The following is a 17,688-nucleotide window of genomic DNA, read 5'->3' on the forward strand; positions in this document are numbered from 1 at the left end:
ATATCATTGCTAATGCCTCCACAATCTCTTCAGCTACCTCTCTCAGAAACCTGGGGTGGTAGTTCATCTGGACCAGGTGATTTATTTGTTACTGTACATAACCTGCAGTGCAAGTGGGTTGAAGAGGATTGAAGCAGATGGAAAGGGCATGGGAGAGAGAATAGTTCTCAGACAAATGAGATTAATAAAATCACTCTGAGACTTATCCTTTGTCATTTGAAATAAGTTTATATCTGTATGAACTTTAACTAATCCATAAATTTACTTCAGAGTGCATATTTTGTATTGCCTTTTTATTTGAAAGTGGGGTTGACGATGAGTAATGGCAGAAATGTGTGTCACCAGCAGATGCACTCAAGGAGCTAGGCACATAATGGATCGTCGTCATACTCCCCTTCACAGATGCGTGCAGTGTAGTTTTTGGCCTATGCTGTGATTAGAGTTCAGCCAGACTTTATTCAGGACTTCCTGAGTGAAGTGTGAACATCACTCGAGTAAAGGGCAGGCTGCAGTGATTGTCATTGAAGTCCAACTAGGAGAAATATTGGTGGAAATAAAATCAACTGCTGGATGCCTCTCTTCCCCTCCTCTTCTGCCCTCTTCCAGCAACTTGCATTTCCCTGGTTATTCTGTTAATCATGCAGAGCAGCAACAAAAAACACAAGACATCTCCCCATGTTTGGAAGCCATTACTTAAGTTCCTTTAAAAGGGAGATCAGCACAATACACAATTGAAACACCCAATCCTTCTGGCAAACGGGCATGGACTCTTAACACATAGGACTACATGATGTTGGTGATGAAGTATTTTCCTTTATTTTCTCTTGTACAGGGTATTCATTGAATAGAAGAGTAGGGAGGTTAGGATACAACTTTATAAAATGTTAGTTTGCCCACAGCTGGTGGCCAGTGTGTGGAACAGGTCACCATGTCGTCAGTAGGAGATGATGGTATTATACAGAGTGGAAAGGATATTTCATGGGATTTTGCCTAGGTTGAAGTGTTTCAGGTATGAATAGAGAGTAGATGGGTTTTATTTGTTTTCTTTGAAGCAGAGAGAGCTGAGAAGAGATTTGATTGAATGAATGATGAGAAATACTTTACCACAGCAGAGAGTGTAGGTTTAAGGTGAGAGAGGGGAAATTGAGATATAATATTTTTATAGATGAAATATAGAATGTACCGCTTGAGGGAAAAGTGTAGATCGATACTCTTGGAACATTAAGGAAGTATCTAGCTGAGCTCCTGAAACGCCCTGGCAAAAGAAGTCTACAAACTTATGAATGAGATGAGTACACTTAATAGCTGACATGGGCCAAATGGGCTGTCTGCAGGTTCTTGATGAGTAAGGGCATGAAAGGTTATGGGGAGTTGGAATGGCAGAGTAGACTCAATGGGTGAATAGCCTAACTTTGCTCCTTTGTCTTAACTTGCTCTGTCACACGTTGTCCTTTCACTGTTACTCTTAAGGTCATGGCTGAATAATTTTATGACTCAATTTCTTGTCTGAGTCCAATAATATCTTTGATTTGTCAGTGGTCTAACAATACATCTAGCTCAGCTTCAAATATACATAATGACTCACTATTCCCAGCCTCCTGGGGTTGAGACTGCTGAAAATTAATAGACATTCTGAGAAATGAAAATCCTTTAAATCTCAGTCATATGTAGTTACCTTTCATACAGAGATGAAGACTCTTGGTTTTATGCTCACTGACCAAGGGGAACATCCTCTCAAGTTCCAGCCTACTCGGTTCCTTAAAGATTTCAGTTCAATAGCTCCTCACCTAAGAGAGAGAGTAAAGACCTTTATTGTTCACTTGTTCATCATAAGACATCCTTCCTCAAAATAATTTACTGAACTCTCTCTGCACCACACCTTAGACCCACATATCCTTCTTTAAATGAGACTAAAATTCTATGCAGTGCACCAGATATGGACTGAGCAAAATACTTCTCAATTTCAGAGCAAAAACGTCCATACCATACCACTCCAATCTTCTTACAATAAAGGCCCGTGTTGCATTTGCCTTCATAATCACCTGCTTCAACTGTGTTCCACCATTTTTGCACAAGTACACCTTTGAAAGTGAGTGTTTAATATTTTCAGGTCAATTTAAATCTTGCCCTCATCCAGAAAAGTCACAGATTTCTCATACAGCAGGCACAATAGAGCCGAACCTTAAAATTGAATGTCATAAATGTGAAGCAGGTGAGGACTGGAAGCCATTGTAGGTCAGCGTATAAAAGCATGCTGGGAACTGAGTTTCAGATTCATTTATTTATTAAATGTGGAGCAAAGTTTATCATTTGTGTTAAGTTTATCATTTGTGCTAAAGATGTGCTGGGGGCATCATGCAAGTGTTGCCACATGTTCTGGTGCCAACACAGAATGCCCACAACATTCAGTAGGACTACAGAAGCAACAACAATGGAACAACAGCAACAGAACAACAGCAAAACCAGGCCTATTCCTATGCACAGTACACACACAGATAGTCCTCCAGCCCCAGAACAGGTCACCTTCTCTGGCCTTGTGGATTTGCTGACATGGTTTCTTCTATCTCTGGGCTTCTGAGCGACCTTCAAGTTTTGATCTTCAATATCGATGCAGGACTCACTGATGACAATGAATGAGGACCCCAAACTCCAGGTCTTAGATGTCAGACTCTCCGATGGCCAGGTCCTCGAACAATAGGCCTCAAACTCTTGTCTTCGGCGAGTCACATAGTTAGGGGGTCAATGACCGTCGTTCCTGCTGCCCATACAGAAGTCTGATCCTGGAACCTGCCGACGACTGTCCTGGTGAGGGATGGGATGGTGCATCGGATGCTAGCCCTTGACCTAGTTGGTCTGAAAGCTTGACATCCAAACCATGGATGTCTTTTGTCACAAGTCTATGTCACTGGCCTTGGAATGCAGAATGGAGGCCTAGGCATCGGCCTGATCTCTAACTCCCCCGCATCCCTGTCGCTATATCTTAATCTGACCCCTAACTCCTCTCTCTGTCCATAACACTTTCCTACAAACTTAAAAATCAGCTAGGTCTGAGTCTCAACAGCCACCATAGCTCACTGCCATCTTGACCGGAAGTTTAGTGAAGTAAAAAGTTTGGGCTGACTAAGTTTTCCTCAGTGAAGCAATAAGGTGGATAATTTACCTCTTCTTCTCACCTACCTATCACTTTCCCCTGGGTTCCTTCCTCTTTCCCTTTCTCCCATGTCCACTCTTCTCTCCTATCAGGCTCTTTCTTCTTCAGCCTTTTGCCTTTTCAAATTATTATCTCTTAGCTTCTTACCCCTTCCCCCCTCGCCCTCCCGACTCATCTGTCTTCACCTATCATCCCCTAGCCTGTCCTCCTTCCCCTCCCCCCACCTTCTTATTCTGGTGTCTTCCACCTTCTTTTCCAGTCCTGATGAAGGGTTTCGACCTGAAATGTTGACTGTTTATTCATTTCCATAGATGTTGGCTGACCTGCTGAGTTCCTCCAGCATTTTGAATGTGTTGTTAATTTAGTATTGTGTTAGTGAATAAAATACGTTAGAGGTAAGAAATTCTGTGGCAGATGGCATGAAGTGCAGGCAAAGATGAGTGATGTGAAGTAGGTGCAAGTAAACAATCTCTGTGATGGCTTCTAAGTTCAATTTGAATCTGTTAGGATAAAATGCAACCAACAACTTTCTGTGCTGTACCATTCTGTGGCCCACAGTTCAAATTCAAGTTCCAAGTTCAATTATCATTCAAACACACATGAATACAGCCAAACATAACAGCGTTCCTCTGGGGCCAAGTTGCAAAACACATTACCAACAGCACACAGCATGTAGCACAAGTAGCAAATATGGTTACAGTTTCAAAAAAAACATGCAGTCAGAAAGAGAAAAAATGTATAGCGCAAATCCCTGAGTTGTCCTGCTCAAACTTGTTCTTCCACTGAGCAAACACTGGAGGGCAGCACTGAGCGAGCACCAGAAAGCAGGACCAAGCACCAATAGGATGGGCCAGCCTGCAACTCAATATGAATTACAGCAGATCACAGAGAGCTCCAGTGTCTCCTTCACTGGCAACCGCAACAAGTAACTCTGAGGCATGAAGCCCTTTTCTGTGCAACAATCAAGACAACTCAGCTCCCGTGTTATCAGTCTCCCCAATGAGCCAGTGAACTGGACTTGCAGTATTTTACATTACCAGTGTCTAGCGGAGACCTGCACTCGCCATAAAAATCTCTAAGACAAACTCTCGCACCCATGACACCGTCACGAAACAACGGTACGCAACAAATCCAGGAACAACGCAACAGTAGACAATAAGTCCAGCTCAGTTGCTATTGAGTGAAGTACTAATGGGATAGCCCTGCAGTAATTACTGTTCTAGGCATCCAGAAGTGAGTTGCAACTGTAAAAGGGATGTGCAGGATGAACAAATATACTTTTAATTGTTCCTGGGCTGGTTGCTGCACTCAAGCACATCGTCATCTTACCGGAAGCAGTAAGACAATGGCATGCTCGGATGTCAATGTTGTACAGACCTACAATAGCCTGCTCCATAATCAATTTAACCCCTCCTTACTACACAGCCCAGAACTATCAATTTTTTTCTTATATCCATGTGAATATTTAATAGTTTCTTAAATGTCTATAAATGCCCAATTGTATTAGCCTCTACCAGCATCCCCAGCTGTGTGTTCCAGATACCTACCACTCTCTGCATAGGTGACAGGAACCATCGATACTCTAGGACAAAAGGTACTGACTGTCCAATCTATTCTCAGCTGTGTGTTCCAGATACATACCACTCTCTGCAGAGGTGACTGGAACCATTACTCCCCTGAGAAAAAGGTGCTGACTCTCTACTCTATTTGAGGGCCTCCGTCGGTCAGAGTTTTGCATCCTATTGCATCCTAGCTGTCTAGATACGCAAGCTTGGGCAGTACAAAATGGAGAGCAAGCTGTTGCCCATGCAGTAAGCTCTCCCCCTCTCCACACAGCTGATGAACCCAAAGGAATGGTAGAGACTGATACAGTTTGTTACCAGGTGCATCGCAGGAGTTGCTGGTTAACCTTGAACTCAATGTGGGACTGCCTCAGAGACTCCAGCTCCAGATTTTTGCCTCGGGGTTTACTCCTGAAGCCTACCCATGAGTGGGTATAGCACAAGGCAGCGGAGTTTTCCTTCTCCTAGATGAGCTGCCAACCACAGTTAATGAGCCGCCATCGGCCCGAAGAGACTGGTTTTAAGGTGCCAGTAACCCATCTTTGCCCTTTCTCCTGTCACGTGAAGGCCGGGAGCTGGACTTGGTTGTCAGGAGTCATTTAAGATGCATGCCATTAGGAGCATTTATTATCTAGTGGGAGCTTGTCCCCAATACGACCCCCGCTACCTCCCCCACCCCCAGCTAAACAAACTTAAGCAACCTGACTGTATCTATATCTCTCATAAACCAGTGTATTTCTCTATCTCTCATCCTCTTTCACTCCAAAGAGAGAAGCCCTAGTTGCTTAAATCTTTCTTCATGACCAAAGGATTTATGATGCTAAATATTGCACACATGTATAACACCTACTCTCGAATGACCTGCATCCTCACCATTAGCTGTTTCTGCAATGTGCATATCTCTCTAACCTTGACTCTGAAGTCGTCTCCAGTAATAACAGAGAGGAACCTGACCCCATCTGTACAGATGATCATGCTGGTTTGCAAACCCCATGCAAGCTGCCTTTAGCTTTAAATAATACTCAAATATTAATGGTCTCTCTAACACCAGATGATGTCAGTCTGAATTTATTCAGTGATCACTTAGAAGAAGTGTACCCATGTGTATAGGAGATTATTTCCCTCTTTTCTGCATATTAACTTTTGCCTGTAATCATTTTAAATAGTTTGAAAAAAACACATGCCAATTAGATTGATGCAACCCTCTTTTCCATCCCTCTTTGAGTTTTACCATTAAACTGTTATAAATCCATGAAGTGATATGTTTAGAGGTGTCGTTTGATTTTTTGAATTTCTTTTGGATGAGGAGTCTTTTGATGGAGGTTTGAGACTAGCATTCTGCAATGTGTTAGAGAGCTATAGAACAGAAACAAGTCATTTGACCCACTGAATCAGAACAAAGTATCCAATATCATCTTTTTAAAACCTTAAACCCTCCTAACACATTTTATTCTCCTTATGTTTTGCACCAACTGCCCACCTGATCGGGGACAATATACTGTGGCCACTTAACCCACCAACCTAAAGGAATTTGGGATGTGAAGGAACCTGGAGCATCCAGAGAAAGCCCAGGTAGTCAGGGAAAATACATAAACCCAAAACAGACCACTCCAGTCGGAACTGAACTAAGATCACAGGAGCTGTACGCTACGTCACTAGTAATTATGTTCCACCTACAATTCTGGTGTTCACAAATTTCAAAGACCGTTAACAATAGACCCAGTCTTGGAATAATGTGGTGGATGTTTTGGTCAATTTTTAGTCATCTTTAGTTGGCCATATGTTGGATTAAGAAATTGCTGAAGGTTGGGGATAGTGAGGGAGCTGGAATCTCAACTTTGAGCTGAATAGAATTCTGAAGTTGCAGGCAGACTGGATAATTTACCTGAGATCTACTCTGGGCAAGATGACATAAAAACAGAAGCAAAAGTAGATCCTTTGACCTCCTCATTATTGATTTTTTAACTTTTGGGTCTCCTTATGTTAACCAATATCCTATAAGTTTCGAGCTCTAGTAATCTTTGCCTTGAAATATGGTCAGTGACTGAGTCTCCACAAGCCTCGAAGATAGGGAATTCCAAGGTCTCACTAACCTCGAGATGAAGAAGAAATGCCTTGAAAATTAGCTGTTTATAGCAGGACCACAGTACATCACAAACATGACAACCATAAAGATGTAAACTTAAATTAACATAAAGGGTATAGAACTTGCACTACAAATAAACAAAAGTAAATGTAACAACATTAGTTGAGGGAAATATATTTTGAGGTAGAATTAGGGTTTTCATGTCATTTCAAGAACCTGATGACAGTGTGGAAGAAACTGTTACTGAACCTTGTGGTGTTGATCTTCAGGCTACCATGCCTCCTGATGGCAGCCACGATGATGTCAACTTCCTGAGACCTTGCCTCTTGTTGATCTCCTTGATGGTAGGGACAGCCGTACTAAGGTAAAACGAGCTGAATCCACCAATCCCTATAGCTTCTTGCTGCCTGTGTATTGGAGTTCCCATACCAGACTGTTTTGCCACCAGTCAAAATGATTTCCTCTGTAGAACTGTGAAAGTTGTCCCTGGGTATAGATGTCCATGACAATAAACTTGAAGTTTTGTTCCAAAAAACTTGTTTCTACCTTTACTGCTTTGATCACCTAATTTCCTAGAATATGATTGATTATTTAAGCAGATTCTTTTACAGTCTCAAAGCAATAACAAGCTAATATCATTATCTGGTTCTTCTTTCTGTCTAGGTAGCAGATTTGTCTTGCTTTACGGAAGTCAACTTGTTGCCAGTGATTGGCTGAACCCGGCCCAGGTTTTACTGTACTACCAGCAGAACAGCAGTGGTCCCTGGGTAATGGAGTTATGTGGGTGTCGCCTAACTGACCCTTGTGAGCATGAGTGCGACGTGGATACAGGTACGTCTCACTTCCAATAACACGGCCAGCCCATGCTGAGATTGCAACTTACACCATATGATGGGAATTGCGCAAATTGTACAATTATCAAAGGTCTTTCTCGCGTGCTTATGAGGTTGGTGGAGGTGGAGCAAATGTGCCAATGGAATCACAGAGTTCTTGTGCAGCCGCGCCGATTATATTTTCTCTTCAGCTTCACCTTAATAAGATAGACGTTTCTCCTTTCCCAGCAGAAGTGGAAAACGCTGTGAGCAAAATATGTGAGAAATCAGTTCAAGACAGGGTATGACGACTCTTCACAGACTTTTCATTGTGGGATCATAGATACCTAGAGAATAAAAATGGGCCCCATCACCCCACCTCCTACACACCAATTATGTTGCCTCCCTGCAGTCTTCCTATTTGCTTACATAGGGCCTACATCTATCTGCCTCCGTAGCTTCCTCTGGTAGCTCGTTGCAGATAGCCACCATCCTCTGTATGAAAAGTATACAACTCATATCTCCCTTGATTTCTCCCCTCTCCCTTAAACCTGTGACTTCATCTTACTTATTCTCCTGCCTAAAAAATTACTCTGACCATCTACCCTAAATGCACCCCTTATAATTTTATAAAACTCTATAAGGTCACCCTTCACCCTCCAAAATTACAGTTGTGGTGACCTTATCATTTTCTCTTGATAACTGCAGCACTCCATTTGAGGGAACATCCCAATGAATCTCTCCACACTCTGCCTTTTGCTTCCACATCCTTTCTAAAATGTGCTGGCCAGAATTATACAAGGTGCTCCAAGTGCTTTCCAAGTTTTTGTAAGATTTGTAAGAATCCCTGGGTGTGACTATGAAGTATGAGAATCCCCCGGAGGTGACTCTGGGGCTGTTTGATGTGGACTTGGTCAAGGGAAAAAAGTAAGCAAATTATTTCACTCTCTCACTCCCTAATAAATGAATTTAGATACATTTGTACTATAAACAATTTATGACTTTAATGCTAAAATGCTCAAAGACAAGGAACTGTTGGTATGTCTGCCCTTCAGTTATGCTTTTCCATATTTCCAATGAAATTGATGCATAATTGCATTTTGATTCTATTTAAAGTATTAAACCCATTAGCTTTAAACTTGTATTTTGTCTGAATTAGCAGGAAAACAGGTATTACAAATTTGCCTCGTTCTCCAAGTTGGGTAATTCCAAAAAAAACTAAGAAACCAGTAATAGACTGGCTTAAGTCCAAGACCAAATTGAAAATCATCTCAAAATTAAATAGAAAGGCTAAAGTGATATTACTCTTCGTATTGTTGTAATTATCATTTCATTGACTTATTCAGAATGTTGTAAAATTTCCGCAACAAGAAGTGAATATCAATGGAATCATTTGCAACTGAAGTGCCTACATACCAACAGTTCCTTGTCTGCATTTTTGAGCATTTTAGCATTAAAGTCATAAACTGTTTAAAGTACAAACGTATCTAAATTCATTTATTAGGGAGTGAGAGAGTGAAATAATTTGCTGCGAAACTATCTTGGTACCAATTTTATGGCTGCACCAACTTTAGTCAAAGTTCTTCAGTCAAATATTTTTATTATATTATTGTGCAGAATTGGATTAACAACTGCATTTTCAAGAAGAGTGTAGATGGAACTGAAATGCACACCTCACTCCCCAAATCCAGTGGTGAAAGTGCTCTGTGATTTGAGATAGGAGTGTACGGTGATATTCCACAGTCTTACTCCATCATCTCTACAGTGAAACTTAGTGAAGTCGGCTAATTATTTGTAAGTCACTTGTTAAAGTTCCAGTTACAAGTGCTTGAAGAGATGAAATACCATTCACTGATACTCTGGCGTGCATAACCCCAGAGGATTTGAATAACATCCAACAGATTTGAGTTAAATTAGTTGCTTCTTTCCTGATGCATTTTGACACAAGCAAAGTCCAAGAGTTGTGACTCTGGCTGTCTGCTACCTGGATCCAATTTTCCATTATTTTCTCCTTTGATTTTTTTCTCTAATTTTGACTTTGAGGTTATTCTTTGCTTCTACTAAAAAAAAGTGAGGACAAGAAGCCTATTCTTTGAATTGAATGAATCATGTTTGACATTGAACCTGTAAATAAGTGTGGGAGCAGCCTTTGAGTACATATGGAACCATGCTAAGTTGTGAGTTACAATATCACAAAGCTTCTTCTTCCAGCAGAGTTGGGTTAGAAGAGTGTTGGAGAATTGTGTTTACGACTCAATGCACAAGCCCCAAGTTACACCCAACATATGCCAAACCTGCAGACAGATAGTGTAGAATCACACCTTGAGTCTGACTACATCTTTAAGCAGTGTGCTGCCTTGAGATCCGTGCAATTAAAGTACTATCTGAACAGAGAGCAGATGTTTAATCCTTCTAGCTTAGGTTAGCATTGGTGAAGATCATGACTGATATCTGTCCCAAATCTATTGCCAGAGATTAACCAATATCACGCTTGATACTGCACCAGTTGGTATCAGGGTCTTCAAACCTACAAACACAGTCGGACAGAAACTCACCCACCCCAAGGATCCTACACCTAAACATAAACAGAGCAATGTTTTATATGCTATCCAGTGCAATGAGAACTGCACAGATCTGTATATCGGCGAGACAAAACAACCACTTTACAAATGGATGGCCCAACATAGGACGGCTAACACCTCAGTCTTGGCTTTATATCTACACCTAAAGGACAAGAGACACTCCTTTAATGATAACAGTGTGCACATTTTGGACAAGGAAGACGGGTGGTTTGAAAGACAGGTTAAAGAAGCCAGCTTTGTCAAACTGGAAACCCCATCCCTTAACAGAGGGGGTGGGGTACGACACCACCTATCAGCTACTTACGATGCAGTCCACAGCAGTACACACTTCCCTCATGCAAAGATAAGACTAATAACTCTCTCATTACCTCCATATCTCTCAATGACCCTCATCGTGATTGCTATACCTTTGAAGAACTCATGGAGTTTATAAGCCAGAAAGCTACCCTCCATGGATCAGAACTGAAGAAACCTCTTGGATGAGTGGTGAAGCGTCTTCCAGATGATACAGCATGTCCAGTTGCCTTGATTTACCAAAATGTTGCGTTAATTTGGGTGCTTCAGTTATAAGAAGAGGCTGCGTTTATTAGGACATTATTCCTTGGAAAGTAGGAGACTGAGGAGTATACACGATCATGACGGGCATTGACAGAGTGGAAGCACAAATCCTTTTTCCCAGGGAAAGGGTGCAGATCACAAGAGGCATAAATATAATCTCAGAGATAAGAGATTTAAAAGGGATGTCAAAGTTCAAAGTAAATTTACTATCAAAGAACATATATGTCCGTCACTATATACAACCCTGAGATATATTTTCTCGCGGGCATACTCAATAAATCCACAACAGAATATTAACCATAATATCATCAATGAAAGACCACACCAACTTGTGTGTTCAACCAGTGTGCAAAAGACAACAAACTGCAAATGCAAAAAGAAGAAATAATAATAATAAATAAATAAGCAACAAATACTGAGAACGTGAGATGAAGAGTTTTTGAAAGTGAGTCCTGCGGTTGTGGGAACATTTCCATGATTGGCAAGTGAAGCTGAGTGAACATATACCCTCCCAGTCAAAGGCCTGATGGTCGAGGGGTAATAACTGTTCCTCAACATGGTGGCACAAGTCCTGAGGCTCCTGTATCTTCTTCCTGATGGCAGCAGTGAGAAGAGAGCTTGTTCTGGGTGGTGGAGGTCCCTACTGATGGATGTTGCTTTCCTGCGACAATGCTTCATGTAGATGTGTTCATGGTGGGGAGAGCTTTACCCCTGATGGACTGGCCATATCCACAACTTTTTGTAGGATTTTCCATTCACTGGCAATGGTGTTTCCAAACCAGGCTGAATCTTCGCAAACTCCTTAGGAAGTAGAGGTGCTGCTGAGCATTTTTCGTATTTGCACTGAAGTGCTGGGCCCGGGATGAGTCCTCCAAAATGATAAATTTAAAGTTATTGAAACTTTTCTTGTGTGGTGGGGTGGGGATACTGCGCACTCATTCTTTCTCAATGCATTATTTTATCTGATTGTGGTTCTGCATTATATAGTCAAACACTTTTTCCATATTGTGCATCTAATACACTGTGTTCATGAAGGTTGTCTTACTTGTTGGATAAAATGAGCTCAATAATTAGTGAAAGTTGTAACCACTTTCTTTAAACAAGTTGTAAACCTCTATTTCCAGTAGGCTATAAATAATTTGTTAATGCTTTCTTGTTTACAGGAAGTAGTTTCAACAGTATCAGTATTAGTTCAGCTCATTTATTCAGCAGATATAGCAAAGTTTATAACATAGCTTTAATGGTCTCCTGGCACAATAACAATTAATGTTTATGTGTACTTAATGTGGGAAATACAGTGCAGTGCAACAAAGACAAACGTAACACTAACAGAAAGAATGAGAAGCAGTATTTAAGAATAGTATTGAAGGTGAGATGGCAGATAAGTATGTGGAATTATAGAGGAAGGTAATTCCATGATGCACACTCTAAACAGCTGAGTGTGTAGCTGCTGATGGAGGACATAAAGGGGAAGGCGTCCTAAGGACAGATTTGAAGGAGTGGATAATTTCTGCAGGAGGTTGTGAATCTAAATCCCAAGAATGTTAACTTACAGTCATGTCTCTTGGGTGAAATGGGCAATGCAATTTTTTGGGATTGAAAACAGACGGACAATACAGGAGACCAAGGGTTTGTTGCACAGAGATGATGCTTATGGAGAATGGCTAGCAGAGAAAGGTAATAGTTCAGCTCCTTTATCTGGAAGATTAAGTTCTACAGCTGGTATCACTAGTTTGTCCTTTGGTTCCATGGTTACCGTTTAGCTCTTTGGAGCAAGTGTAGATGTGGTAATTTCAAATATTCCAACATTACAAGGACATTTTATTAAAAAATAACTAATTCTCCCTGCAAGAATCTGTTAGAGATACAGTGTTATTAATTGCCTTTCAAATGATTACATAAGCAGAGTTATTTTCCAAATCCGAGTATCCTACCATGCCTCTGTCACCATGTACAGTTTAAACTTCGCAGATGATGTGCAGCACTTTTGAGTTGATTCTGAATGATGGAGCAATATCAACACTGTCTGCTCCCTGACCCTGAGAAATTCCTTCCATTTCAAATCAAAGCAAATGTACTAAAGTGCCAAACTGAAATGGATTGTTTCTCAATCGATCTGTCGACAGTTGGTGTGCAAAGTTATGTGGCAGTGCAAAAGCAGGATTCTACATGACCCTTCATGAAGAACCCTTACAATTGAAATCAACATGCATTTCACATATAAATGATTCTTTTGTAGGGATATGACTGCTCCATAATCCATTACCATCCTTGATGAGAGTTAAGAGCTTTTGTCTTGTAAAGTACTATAGAAAGACCAGTCAGGACAGACAAATTAAATAGATTAAAACAATAAAAAAACTAAATGCATTTTAATGCTACCTATGTCAAAGATAGTGTGGGCACAATTGTTCTTTTTCAATGGGCATCATTTCATTTTTAGTAGATTGTCGTTATTGAACTGGAAGTGGTTTGGCGTCAGGGCGTTTGCTCAGAAGAGGCAGAATGGGAGCTGAGTGCTGCCAGACTTATTAATAGCACTAATAATAGTGCATGCCTCTGTGAGCAGTAGTAGTTTTGGATATATCCTTAAAAGATTCACACGCAGGAGCACTGTCAAGCAAGGAATAGTTTTACCATGAAGCTGCTCATCAGTAAATGGACACATATTGAGAAAGTATGGCTTCATAAGATTTTACAGTAAAGCTATCATTTCCTGAAACCACCTGTTGGCTGATTAATTGGCTGCTCGAATGAAGATCCAAATTTCTGAGCTAGGCCTCTTCCTTACGCTCACCAGGTGTAATGAGAGAGCTACAGGTGGTGGTGAGCCCACGTGCGGAGTTAGATCTAGAATAGACTCAGAGTCAAAATTAACAAGACAACATAAATAAAATCCAAAGGTGAAATCACAAAGTGGAATACAAGAAATGGAACTCTTATGAGTGAGCAGTGAGTGCTCAGCACGAGGCCTTTATGTATAGACTTTCCATGAAGGAAAGTGGCAGGCAATAGTTGGCATTCTGAGTCTTAAGAGGACAGCAGCGGCTCACCATACTCCTGGGAACTGGAGTGTCAAAACTTGGATGCCTGCCGCTGTTCAGTCGGGACCATGACACCAGGAGTATTCGGAACTCATTGCGAATATTGCATCTTTTTACACAGACATTATTAATTTAACATAGTTATTAGTAGGATTGTGTCCATTTCTTGCAAGACTGGCATTTATTACCCATCCTAATTACACTTGAGAAAATAATGATGAGCCACTAATAATGAAACTCCTTCAATGCTCTTTGGTGAGGAGTTTCAAGATTTTAGAGCCAGTGAAATATTTCCAAATTTGAATAGTGAGTAATTTAGAGTGGACTTTGCAATGGTAATGTGACCATGGCCATGGTGCTCCTGTTCTTCAAGGTGGTAGAAGTCATTCTGTGGCTATGTTAAGCAGAGCACTTTGCTTGTAAGCAGGAACACATCTTCTGATGCAATCAAAGTTCTGGGCTATGTCAAAGATGTTTAGGAGGGAAGAGGAGAAGATTAAGGGTGTACTGAAGGACTCCTTAAAGAAATTAAACTTTCCCAATGAGTTCAGGGATTCCAGGCCTCTGATTCCATAAAGCGGAAAAGCAGCTTTTAGAATACTGTTGAGAACCTTAAGAGCCTTCATCAGTATCCTGCAGAAGCTCTGAATACACAATGGAAGGACCTCACACCATCTCGCAACTAACTCATCAGGTGCCTTGTTCCCCTTCTATGGAAGAGTGTAGGAACTCATCAGACCTGAGGAACTCCTGCAGAAGTGTCCAGAGGCCTCTAATCACCACAACTATCCTCCTTTATACTAGGCATGACTCCAACCATTGGAGACTTTTCTTTTAATTCCATCTGACTCCACTTTAGCCAGGGCTCCTTTATGCCAAACTCGATCAAATGCTATCTTGGGTGGTTTCTCTTGCTTCACCTCTGGAGTTCAGTTCTTTTGTCCATGTTTGGACGAAGACTGTAATGAGATCAGGAAATGAGTTACCATGATGGAAGATGAGCTGATCTAGGAACTGGTTGTTGCTATGCAAGTGCCTCTTGAAAGCCCTCTCAATTATCCATTCCCCCACTTTGCTGATGAATAACCATTGGGGCGACAATTAGTTTATTATTGTCAGATGTATCGAGACACAGCATGCCACTCTTACGAATTTCTTCAAAGCATAAATACATGAACGTAGAGTTAAGCAATAAGTGTATTTTCATGCACAACATTCTTCAGGATTTACAGAGAAGGGTGTGAAAAACAGAAAACATTCGGTGAGTGGCAGTTTTGTGGGTGAAAATGCCTTGTTAATGAGAAAGATCAGAGAGGAAAGACCAGACTGGGTCAATCTGATAGGACAGCTGCAGTAACTCAGATAAACATACATTACAACTGTGGTGTGTAGAAGAGCATCTCTGAATGTTCAACATGTTGAACCTCGAAGAAGATGCACTACAGAAGCAGAAGACCATGAACGTGTGCTAAGTGGCCACTTTATTAGGTACAGAGATACTGAATAAGTTAGCCACTGAGTGTAGGTAACAACAGTGACTTGTATTTACTTACTTTTTTACAAGTTATGTCAATGATTTGGGCTACGGTATAAATGGATTTCTGGCAAAATTTGCTGATAATACAAAGATAGGTGGAGGAGCGAGTAGTGTTGAGGAAACAGAGCCTACAGAGAGAGTTAGATAGTTTAGTGGAATGGGCAAAGAAGTGGCAAATGAAATACAATGTTAGAAAGTGTATGGTCATGCACTTTGGTAGAAGAAATAAACAGGCAGACTATTATTTAGATGGGGAGAGAATTCAAAATGCAGAGATACAAAGGGACATGGGATTCCTTTTGCAGGATACAATAAAGGTAAACCTCCAGGTTAACACAAAGTACACTGCAGATGCTGGGGTCAAAACAACATATACAACAAGCTGGAGGAACTCAGCAGATCGGGCAGCATCCGTGGAAACGAGCAGTCAACGTTTCGGGCCGAGACCCTTCATCAGGGCTGAAGAGGGAGGGGGCAGGGGCCCTATAAAGAATACATTTGGCATGAACATTGAATTCTCCAACTTCTAGTAATTCCCTCCCCCTCCCTTCCCCCATCCCAGCTTCACTCTGCTTCCTCCTCCAGCTGCCTATCACCTCTCTCATGATTCTGCTTTCTTCTACTACACATAGTGTTTTCCCCTTACATTCCTGCTTCACCTTTCCTGCCTATCCCCTCCCTGCTTCCCCTCCCCCACGCCTTGATCTGGTTTTTCACCTGGCACCTACCAGACCTCATTATAGGGCCTCTGCCCCATCCCTCTTCAGTCCTGACGAAGGGTCTCAGACTGAAACGTTGACTGCTCATTTCCACGGATGCTGCCCGACCTGCTGAGTTCCTCCAGTATTTTGTACGTGTTGCTTCAACCTCCAGGTTGAGTTGGTTGTGAAGAAGTCAAATGCAATGTTGGCAATCATTTCTAGAGGTATAGAATATAAGGGCAGGGATGTGATGTTGAGGCTCTATAAGGCACTTGTGAGACCACACAGAGTATTGTGTGAAGTTTTGGGCTCCTTGTTTCAGAAAGGTTATTCTGACATTGGAGAGGGTTCAGAGAAGATTCACAAGAATGATTCCATGAATGAAAGGGTTACCGTATGAAGAACATCCGGCAGCTCTTAGGCTGTATTCCCTGCAGTTCAGGAGAATGAGAGGGGATCTCATTGAAACATTCCGAATGTTAAAAGGCCTGAACAGATTAGATATGGCAAAGTTATTTCCCGTGGTAGGTGATTCTAGGACAAAAGGGCACGACTTCAGAATTGAAGGATGTCCTTTCAGAACAGATGTGGAGAAATTACTTTAGTCAGAGGGTGGTGAGTCTGTGGAATTTGTTGCCATGAGCGGCAGTAGAGGCCATGTCATTGGGTGTATTTAAGGCAGAGATAGATAGGCTCTTGATTAGCCAGGGCATCAAAGGGCATGGGGAGAAGGCAGGGGAGTGGGGATGACTGGAAGAATTGGATCAGCCCATGATTGAATGCTGGAGCAGACTCGATGGGCCAAATGGCTTACTTCTGCTCCTATATCTTATGGTCTTATTGTACCTTCAATGTGCCAACTTATCCCAGAGTGCTTTATCGGAGGATGTTCAAAGAAATTTGATGCTAAGACACAGATAAAAATGTTTTTATGGGTGACTGAAAGTTTGTTCAAAGGGTTATATTTTTTAAAGTGGTTTAAAGTCTGAGGAAGATTTTTGAGGAAGAAAATTCCCTTTCTTAGAGATCTGAGAGCTGAAGGCACCTTCACCAACAGCAGAGCACTTAACTTTGGGCATTATCAAGATGCTAGATTTAGAAGGGTTCGCAATTCCAGAGGGTTACAGAACTGACAGCATTTTGTGTGTTGCCTGGATTTTCAGCTTCTACAGATTTTCTCTTGCTTGAAGAATGTCATAAAGTATTTATTACTAGGTTACCAATTCCTTGTTGTAACTTGTAGAAAGTTGCTGAAATTTCTATCAAATAACCAGAGAAATTCTGGAGCCCCTTCATCAGCACAGAGATGGATATATTAGCTATGTAGAAGGTTTAATTCTGCAATAGCATTCAAAATTTGTACTTATTTTAAAATTCTACCACTATAAAACACGCCCATGGTATATTATGTTTAATCTATGCAATTTTTTTTCTATTTTGTGTGAGTAGGCAAGCTAGTGACAGAATAAGTTATTTTACATTTGAATTGGATGTTAAAGCCATGAAATGTGACATTCTATGCTCCAGGAAGCCACAAGTTAGTCATCTTGATTAGATACACTGGAATGCTCTTTGCTTGCACAGATTGTATTGGTCTACAGTTCTCTTTGTGATCTGATCATACCGTCCTGATAACATTTGTAATGAATACACTA

The 17,688-nt window shown here is 41.2% G+C and overlaps 1 protein-coding gene across 1 annotated transcript in view; it reads left to right on the plus strand.

Moving 5' to 3' along the window:
* astn1 (astrotactin 1) overlaps positions 1-17,688 on the plus strand; it is a 2,716,024-nt gene that overhangs the window by 1,114,771 nt on the left and 1,583,565 nt on the right. Inside the window, exon 7 of the mRNA XM_073063618.1 lies at positions 7,463-7,630. Coding sequence (XP_072919719.1) covers positions 7,463-7,630 — 168 coding nt within the window. The remainder of the gene's footprint in view (positions 1-7,462; positions 7,631-17,688) is intronic.

This window comes from Hemitrygon akajei, chromosome 12, assembly GCF_048418815.1.
Source record: "Hemitrygon akajei chromosome 12, sHemAka1.3, whole genome shotgun sequence".
Classification (NCBI taxonomy): domain Eukaryota; kingdom Metazoa; phylum Chordata; class Chondrichthyes; order Myliobatiformes; family Dasyatidae; genus Hemitrygon; species Hemitrygon akajei.